Source organism: Xiphophorus hellerii, chromosome 16 (genome assembly GCF_003331165.1).
Source record: "Xiphophorus hellerii strain 12219 chromosome 16, Xiphophorus_hellerii-4.1, whole genome shotgun sequence".
NCBI classification, from domain to species: domain Eukaryota; kingdom Metazoa; phylum Chordata; class Actinopteri; order Cyprinodontiformes; family Poeciliidae; genus Xiphophorus; species Xiphophorus hellerii.
The window spans coordinates 25391259-25401093 of record NC_045687.1 but is presented as its reverse complement, the minus strand read 5'-3'; the positions used below and the strand labels follow the sequence as shown (position 1 = coordinate 25401093).

Below are 9835 nucleotides of genomic sequence, written 5' to 3'. Positions count from 1 at the left end.
TTTTGGGAAAACAATCGTTTATTGGCCAAAACATTTTGCTGAAGTGGAAAAGGGCAGTGAACACGTTTCCTTTCAAGCCCAATGATGAAGGTGCATTTTCAACAAATATCAACTGAGAGCAGACAGTCTGATACATGATGATACTGAAATGCAAATGCTGTTATTTTTAAATAATGACCATCACTGGTGAGGATTTATCTTTTTAATTATTGATTTGACACTTTTAAGTATGTTAAGAGATTAAACGAAAATCACTATTATTGTGTTACACTGCCTTAAACAGAACTGAAGTGTTACTTGGAGTGTTCCTTTTGGATTTTGGATCTTCTTGTCTGATGGATGTAGCTGAACAACTGAACTGTTGGTTCGTATTTCAGTAGCAAAAGAAACAAAAAAAATAGACAAGAACAATTAATTCTGCACACTGTACTCACCAGTTGTTTTTGTACAGCACTGAGGAAAAAAGCCATACAAAATATATCTGATGGAAAATGAGTCCAATTAAGATTCAAACAGTTTCATTATATATCTGATAGTAAATTCATTTCTGGCTTATTGACAACTAGTCAATCCCAAAAATCTTAAAGGAATCTGAGCATTTTTATAATACACTAGAACACTTGTTGGAACAAATACAGATGTTTTTTCTGCAACCTTGTTGTCCAGACTGACTTCGATTCACCCAGAGGAGACAAGGCACATCACTTAATTAGCCAACAGGGTTACTCTCTGTCTTCCTCTGTTAACAAGATCTTTCTTCACAAAAAAACAACAAACCAAGGCTCCAACGAAGGAGTGCCTAACTTCTGCTCCAGCTTATTCAAGCAATAATGGACTTTCTAATCACCATGACTCTCTTCTTGCTTGGAGAAATAATTTGAAGTTGGGTTTTACAGTTTTATTGTTTGTTTTTTTTTATCCAAGTAAAACAAAGTAAAGTTAACCAATTAGCTGCAAAGGTTGAACAAACAAACCTGGTAAGACCAGTCCCCATTAAACTAGCAGGAAGCAGTGGGAGAACAACAGGACCATGGAACCGTTCCCTCAGCCCACAGTGGCAGAATCATTTAGCTATAAGCCCTGGATTCATCTTGGCTGGTGAAGCCATAGACAATGACATCCCATCATAATACGTCATGTTCCTCCACACAAATCAACAAGTTAAAAAGAAAAAGAGGCAAAACAAGAACTAAAGTTCTGATCAGTTCAAAACCAGCCGGAGACTCAGGGCTGGGAGCTGCCCTGGCTGTCCAGGTCCGTTTCGGAAGAACTGGTGTCTGAGTCCGAGTTGTTGTCGTTCCGGTTATCGTCTGCCAGGTTTTTTTCTCGTATTCGTCTGTGAGTGGCGCCGAGGCGAGCCAGCAGGCTGTGGTAATCGAAACAGCCACGCTTCTCACCAAATGGGTCCTGGGGAAATCGTCACATTAGTTCATCTGTGGTAAACCTCAACAGAAACATTTTGTTAACAAACAGGGAACAAAACCCAAGTCATCCCCCAACAAATCACCAGAAAAAAAGTTGCATCTCTTTGTCTTTCATATTTGTATCTTTTTGTGTTAAGTATCTAACACTGTCCTATGACTGAGGTGCCTTAACTACAGGTGCACTGATTTATCAACCAGCCGATCTATCAGCATCGATTTCCTTCACTTTTGAAGATCAGTGATTGACCAATAATTAAATGTGAAGCTGATCTTATCCACTGATCTTATCTTCCTCAGAAAAGGTGTAAAAATCAGCCACTGTCCTCTTTAGCTCTGCTGTTAGACCTGCAGGTTGAAGTTAACAATAGTTACCCCAACTCCTGTGTATACTTTCCACTATCCACACTTTCTTCAATTCATAATTATGCATATAGTGGAACCTCTTAGTGTCAACTAATAAGGCAAACGTTTTAAAGCATGAAAGGTATAAGCATTTCAGGTGATGTACACAAGGTGGTGCTAAATACAGATGATGTGCTGGTATAAGTGAACCAAACACATCACTGCCTATGTTACTTCTGAGCTTGAACAACTTTGCTGACAATACAGGACATAAATTAAATGTGAATAAAACGCAGACATTGACATTTGATTATAAACCTCAAAAATGTTGTGTGCTGAACTAAAACCTAAATGGGACCAGACCGTATAGAAATACCTTGGTGTTCTAATGCCCAAAGATGCAACCACTAGAGCAGTGGTTCTTAACCTGGGTTCGGTCGAACCCCAGGGGTTCGATGAGTCGGTCTCAGGGGTTCGGCGGAGCCTCTGCCGCGGAGGTAAAGACACACTTGTGTAAAGTCGTGATGACACGCCCCGCTTGGCCATCACTTGCTGCAGAGGATCATATTACATTGCTCGGCCAATCAGTGCTGCGGGGAATTTAGTGCGCGCAGTATCAGCGGCTGTCGTAGTTGTACGTTGCATGGTTTCTTTCTTAATATTTTAATCCATACTAAATATGTTGAGCAAAAAAATAAGAAAATGAACAGACTTTGCTCTGAAGATGCACTTGCCAAGGTGAAGCCACGCCTCTCTGAACTGGTCTCCGAAAGACAACAGCAGAAGTCACACTGATTTGCAGGTATGCCATTTGTGCAATACTTTATTCTGGCCCCAAAAAAGTATTTTGTGGATTCAAAACGACAAAAAACAAATTAAATTTAAAATTAAAAAAAAATTAAGTTATTAAAAAAAAATGTATTCTTTGAAAAAATATCCAAATTTATTTTTAATTAGTAAAATAGTAAAAAAATATTTTGGGGGCTGAAATTCTTTTATGGGGCCGAAATATTTTTTGGGGGCCAGAATAAAATCATACTGTAACTTGCTCTGAGTTCATGGTTTTGTTCTTTGAGCAAAGGTGACGTTCATGCACGACTCATTTTGTGCACCAGCAAACAAACATATACCTATGTCTTGAATTTGGAAAAAAAAATATTTTATTTATCACTAAAGAAGGGTTTGGTGAATGCGCATATGAAACTGATGGGTTCGGTACCTGAAAAAAGGTTAAGAACCACTGGACTAGAGCTAAGTGTAATCATGAGGATCTCCTGACTTAAATTAGATTGGATATACAACCATGGGTTGAGCTCATGTCACCCAATTCATGAGCTTAACCTAACAAATTAAATCTGTCAAAATGAATATTGTAAATATTAATATTATATTATAAATATTATATTATAAATATTACCAATAAATATAAATATTAAATTGATATTAAATTATTTAATATTAATATTAAATATAAATATTACAAATATTTATCCTCTTGTTCCAAACCCTACTGGTAGAAATTACAAAAAAGTAATTTATAGAGATGGATACAATGCTCTCCAGATTTATATGGCTATGAAAAAGCTTACAAATAGATCTAAAACACTACAACTCTCAAAAGAATTAGGGGACGTGAACATACCGCATCTAAAGAACTACTCCTATTCACAAATAAAACCTCTGATAAACCGATGTAATAAAAACTATAACTACGTTCGATGGAAGGACATTGAATTAGCTCTTATACAGAATCCTCCTCTGCAGGTAATGGTGGGGAATAAAGATTTAGAACAGATTCAATTCAAAACTGAAAGTCCTTGAATAAAACTCCAATTATAAACCTGGTCAGAAGTAAAATAAGAACATAAACTACACAATAACCTGAGAATTATAAGATGGTGTGTCTATGACCCTGATTTTAACACCAATCAAACAAATACTAGATTCCCTAACTGGTCATTTAAAAGTATAACAATACATTTCTCAATAATGGATAAAGGTCAAATAAAAGATTTTCAAACAGTTCAAACAATAACAAAGCAGTTATTGCATGACAGCGTGGAAATGTACAAACTCATATTCATGGAGAAAGTTTCATTGGAAATGCTTGCTTAGACTTTTTAGAACACTGAAAATGAAAATTCCTTGTACTGGGGAGAGCCTAAGAGCTGGAGGCAATCTGGAAACACAGAACCCAACCATTGGCATAATTTGGGCTGTACAGTAAATAAGAGCTTATTATATAGAAATACACAAACATATTGAAAATATGTTTTAAATAATACCACCTTTCAAATTCACCACCTTTATTCTGGGTAGAACAGTATTTCTACCTGACAATATAAAATATTTGTATCAAATAAATAAATAAAAAACTGTCACCAGACGCTGGCTCCTTCCTGAATCTCCTTATGGTTATGTACAAAAAGTAATGTCTTTTCAGAAAAGTGGTCTTTTGTTCCTGCTTCGTGTTCTAGATCTGTTTTTTTTGTAAATGGAAATGTTAAAAAGAAGGAATTTTGTAACCGATCATAGACTGGACCTGTGACCTTGAGGTGATAATCAAGCTCTTGTCATGTCTCAATGTTTCAGATGTAAAGATTTTAAAAATAGTTCAAAATAAAACAGATTTACCTGCATGTTCTGACCCTGCAGATGCAGCCTCTCTTTGCAGACTCCTTCATAGAAGTCGTAGTATTCTAGGAAGGATTTCTCCATCACACTGCTAAACATTACATGCAAAACATTCCACATTACGCCAGACAGAAAGAAGACAGTAAATGCGGCATACATATAATCCTTAGTGAGAATGTGTGTTTTCTCACCTCAGAGCGTCAGGACAGGGAACTTTGCCTTCCAGCATGTCACATACAGCCACCCTCATTGTCTCATGGCGGATACACTCGTTGTAATTCTTACTGTCCCCTGGGTGGCGCTCCTGTTCAAAAGCACACAGTTCTAAAGCTTTCTGTGGAGCCTCTAACATGATGCAGTCCTGAGATCTTAGCTCTATTAGCAAATATGGTTAATGCAAACACTCATTTCACCAAGACAACCCGCTTTTGGCTTGCTCTGTTTTCAAATAATTTTCATATTTATATTTGTGAAAAAAAATAATTGCTCAAACAAAAAGAATAAACTCACAGCATCAGATTGTAGGTATGGTAACAATACAATATAACTACGGAGATTGTTATTTGCACTTTTAAAAAGTAAACTTGTTAGCTCCTGAAACTCTTTATTTTAAATGTTAAACAATTTTAAGTATTTTAAGTTATCTCTGCTGAAACCACTAAATCAAATTTAACAGCATTGTCATTCTGAATAAACAAATGTTAAATTTCTATATCTGTGGTCTGGGTTAAAATGTTAGCATTTATGGGGGCCTTCATCAGTTAATTAGTTCATTTTGTGATCAGTATTATATCGTGTTTTTAGATCCACTGGCTGATTACCTAATTGGGATTTAACAGATGTGCAAAAAATGTAAATTTATTAGTAGTATTTTTTTGGGTTTGTTGTTTTGAAGACTCTATAGCTGTATGTTTAAGTTTTGTGAATAAAGTTTTCCAGTAACATAATTACCCAGTAACATTTTTACATTTCCTGTAAACTTAACATCTTTTTTTCCCCCTCCCCTCCAGGGGGTCTTTTGTGGGCTCTAGTCTCCCTTATATGAAAGTAGGCTGACAGGAAAGGAGGAAGACATGCGGCAAATGTCACTGGGTCCAGGAATCAAACCCGTGACAGCCGCGTTGAGGACTCAAGGCCTCCAAACGTGAGTCGCGCTATCCCCTACGCCACCACAGCATGCCCCAACTTTTAATACAAAAACGGGGTGGATTGAATCAGTGCCCGGACCTCTGGGCTTAGCAAGTTTTCTTGGGGGAAACCCTGAACTGTTTAAATCCATTGCTGCCAAGATTTTTAATGACGTGAACAAGCTAATGCAAAAACAAACTTACTCATGTGTGATTTTACTTTCATTTCTTATTCAATGGAAACACCGCAACTGTGAAATTGTGTTTTTTCAACATTAGCAGAATATAGACAAAGTGTTGCACACATTTGTAATGGAAACGCTCAGCTTTGTGTTGTTGCTGTTGTCACAGCTGCATGGTGTTAGCAGCCCTTCTAGGAGACGCTACCTGCTCGAAGCCGGGCTCATTGTGATAGGGGTTCTCCGTCATCAGGGACTGGATGGAGATGAGGACAGATGATATGCTCTGTGCTGGACTCCATGCAGGGCCAGTCCACGTCCTACACATACAACAGAACAACTAATTTACATACAGTCATTACTGGAATACTTTCTATTTATAGCCAAAAAATAAACATGACATATCCACTGTTCTGGTATTTACCAGATTTTTTTTAATCATTTAATTTTAAGACTTCCAAAAAAAACCCCAGTAACCTCCAACCACATCAATATTTACTAAACAAATAAAAAGTACATCACAAAAACTCCCCAAACACATAAAAAATATTCAAATCACTGAAATCTAAAGGGAATGAGCTTTTCTTTATCATGTCTGTTATTTTGAGGTATGACCTTAACATAACTTTTTAAAGGTAGTTCATGTTACCCAGGCAAAATCTGTTTGTTTTTCTACCTGTGTGAATACTTTAGATTACTTAAAAACATGACTCCATGTTTTTAAGTAGCTAATATGATCAGAGACTACAAAGTTAAGTTAAGAAAATGTGTATCATCCCAGAATATTTCTATTTATCACAGGTTCATTTGGCAACACAACAAATGGGCTTAAATTTCAGGATTCTAAGACAGTGAAAAGCACACAAAGCCAGAGAGGCAGACTCACCCCAGGATGCTGAGGCACACCTTGCCGTTGCGGTAGAAGTTGGGGTTAAAACGCACTGTGTTTTGTCCGGTTGTGATGAGCTTCACCCGAGGTGGATGGATGGGATAGTCAGGAGGACAGCGGAACAAGAAAAGGAAGAAGCCGCCCTCATACGGTGTGTCGAACGGTCCTGTGATCAGAGCATGGATCTAAAATGTGGAAGATAATTATGAAGCAAAGGAAAGATTTAAAAAATGTGAGAAAAATACATCCAAATCTGTCAAATGTACTTATCCATCCACTATCTAAGTAGTAATTAAAGCTTTCTTTAAAAAAGGAAATGAACTGATAATGTCACAAAAATGTAATCGATTTAGTCAGAAGATCCGATTTCTCTAAATCAAATTAGAATAAAAAACTGACCTGACTGTCATTTTTGGAGTCAGCTGTGCAAAATAGTCCTAATTCAGTTGAAAAAAAACTACTTCCAAAAACTATTTTTAGTAACCCAGTGTTTTTTGCAAACTGGGCTTTTGTAAACCCAGTTTATTTTTCTGCAAAAAAATTAAATAAAAAAAATAAGTCCTTTGTGTTCTTAATATGGTCCTGCTGTCATAAGAACAAATACACAATACACTCAGAAACAACCAGTCACTCTATGACCAGGAGGAGGGTCATAGAGCTGTCAACCATACTCGTGTATGGGCTGCTAAATGTGCTAATGGCAGAAAAACAATTTACCGTTTCAAGAAAACAGTTTGTCCCCCTTCATCGATGACTATGCTAACTAGCCTGACCTGTCATGGTAGGCTCTGTTGTGGGAAAACTAGCTGTAGAGTAGCAGAGAAAAATGGTTAGGAGTTGAGCAGCACATACATCAGGGTGATTGACAGGGCTCAGACCCTCCTCCTGACTGACTGTCAGGAATAACCACAGAGTGCCATTATTAAAATGTCCCAGAATGAAAACAGAAGCATGAGGAGAACGCTAAAAGAAAGAAAGGAGGGGATCTAGTTAAAGTGGGGAACATTTCCCACATGGTGATTGGTCTGTGTTCATTACCTTGGTCATGTCTTGAGGATCCGGAACAACAAACATCCCAGGGGGGGGTTCCTTGTATATGGACATAATATCCCTGCAATGAAAGAACATACAAACTAACATACATTTATCATACAAACTAATGAAGACCGCCGGTTCTATCAGTGATCTTTCAAATACTAAGTTCTTTGAAGTGCTATGATTCCAGCATAACCATACCTAAGATTGATCTGGTCTCTCAGGTGTTTATTCCAGCAGGTTTTCTTATCAAATTTACAGTCAAGATGAAAGACTAGCTCCTTCTCAGTGATCTGGAGAGGGATCAAGGCCCTTGTATCATCATGGCTGGATTATTGTAATCCACGTGGTTCACCAGAAATTAATATGTCATCTGACTGCAACTAGTGCAGTGCAGCAGCCATTCTTCTCATTGGTAAGCAGAAGCGTGACCACATATCACCAATAACTTCAATGGCTTCCACTCTGCCAGGTGTAGATGGTGAAATCCCTCCTGATATTGAGCATCAGAAATAACCTCAGATGGACAATTTATGGCTTAATGATGAATAGTATTGTAATTGTATTGCTATACACATCTACGTCCATCACTATAAAATATATTTTTGTTTCTGTATGTCTATAGAGGTAGCTAGAAAGTAAAAGAAGATTTTAAAAAATGAATACAAAAGGAATGTGTCTATTAAATGGAATTGTATAGTCCCCTGGCATTCCTCCTCCTTATAATATGCATGTTATAAAATATTGAACATCCAGTTAAATATTATAATAAGGAAATAATTCCAAGTAGACATTTTATAAATTTATACAACAGATAAGGTGAAATTAATTACAGTAAGATGACGTAAAATTAATTTCTTCCTTTTAGTCGACTTTGTTTTCTTTTTTTCGTTTGGTGAGGGCAAAGCTTAGGTTTTGCTTTCACTTTCTGCTGAAGCTGGAACAGTGCTGCTGCTTTCAATACCTAGAAAGTCTGCTTACCGTTCATTTTAAAACAAAGTGTTGAAATGGTAGAAGAAATTAAAATAAAATATGTCAACTTATTAGAAATGTGTGAGCGTCAGTTATAGCTGGAGTAGGCGGCATTGTTTATTAGGCTACAGAGCAGGGACTAAGTACATATTCAATTCGTTAAACCAAGCTGTAAAATAATCATTAATTACTTGGTATAACGTCGTCGAATGCAATTTTAATTAAGAGTTTAGTAACAACAACACTTTGAAGAAAGTTTTCTTACTTTATACGGCTTCGTTCCTAGTCTAGGCCTTATTACATGTTAGGAGGAAAAAAAGCTGTTTACAGTCAACCATACAAACAGTCTCCAATTACTCTTTATTTACCTCTTTATCCTCAAAATGCATTGCTGGGATGCCTTCTCGTTGTCCCAGTCTGCACTAAGAGTCGGGTCCCAGGAAGTGGCGTGGATTTGGGACAGGAGGCCCCCTCCTGCCAACCCAGCCACCCCTAGGCCGACACCGGACAGGGGTGAGGACGTGTGTACGATCGGGGACACGGCCACGACAGGTATCGAAGAGCCGGAGGTAAATGTGTTCCCAAACCCGGTAGCAGAAGAGGTAACAGCGGACATAGGGGACACTACAGCGGTCAGGCCACCCAGCGCCGCTGTAGTCGGAGAAGGAGAGGCCGAGTTCGGGCTAGGGTGCGCACCGCTCGCTGCAGGATGTTCCCCCGGCAAAGAGTTGGCTAAAGTGGGCAGTGGGAAGGCACCGCTACCTTGTCCGGGAACGCCTAAGTCATGGGAACTGCCGCTGTACTCTTCTCCAAAGCTGTCCGCCATAGCTTACGAGCTAGCAAGCTAGATAAATCTGGTGTGCACTAACTTGTATTGAAACTTGTAAGCCTCATTGACTCTTGAGTAAGAAGTTCCCTTTACCTTTCTATTTACCAGCTCAATCACAGAACAAGGCGGCTTGAGGCGAGTCCAGCGAACAAGGAAATTCTTCCCACGACATGGTGGCTGTCTCTCGTTAGCTTAAATATATATTTTTACCAACCCTCAATAAAGTGTTCCGTTTTAATCTGAATTCAAACGGTCTTCTCGCGATCACAATGACATCTGTTCTTCCGCTAGATGTTATCGATGTAATTATATGTGTTTGTGTGGAGAAAAAAGCTTTAAAATGATCAAATCACTATCACTAACGAAGCATATCGTAACTTCAGGAACATCTCACCGTCAGCTCT

The 9835-nt window shown here is 38.1% G+C and overlaps 1 protein-coding gene across 1 annotated transcript; it reads right to left on the bottom strand.

Annotated features, from left to right (window-relative positions):
* ube2z (ubiquitin-conjugating enzyme E2Z) lies at nt 1-9835 on the bottom strand. Its single transcript, XM_032588227.1, has 7 exons — nt 8971-9835; nt 7634-7706; nt 6593-6780; nt 5915-6026; nt 4592-4704; nt 4401-4491; nt 1-1407 (listed from the first exon to the last, which is right to left on the bottom strand). The coding sequence occupies exons 1-7, from the start codon at nt 9426-9428 to the stop codon at nt 1225-1227; spliced, it is 1218 nt and encodes a 405-aa protein (XP_032444118.1). The 5' UTR covers nt 9429-9835; the 3' UTR covers nt 1-1224.

Coding starts and splice junctions, on each gene's coding strand:
- ube2z (XM_032588227.1), bottom strand. CDS start 9,428: ATGGCGGACAGCTTTGGAGAAGAGTACAGCGGCAGTTCCCATGACTTA. Junction 7,707..8,970: donor TGCATTTTGAGGATAAAGAG/GTAAATAAAGAG, acceptor CTTTCATTGCAG/GGATATTATGTCCATATACA. Junction 4,705..5,914: donor ATGAGCCCGGCTTCGAGCAG/GTAGCGTCTCCT, acceptor GCTTTTGAACAG/GAGCGCCACCCAGGGGACAG.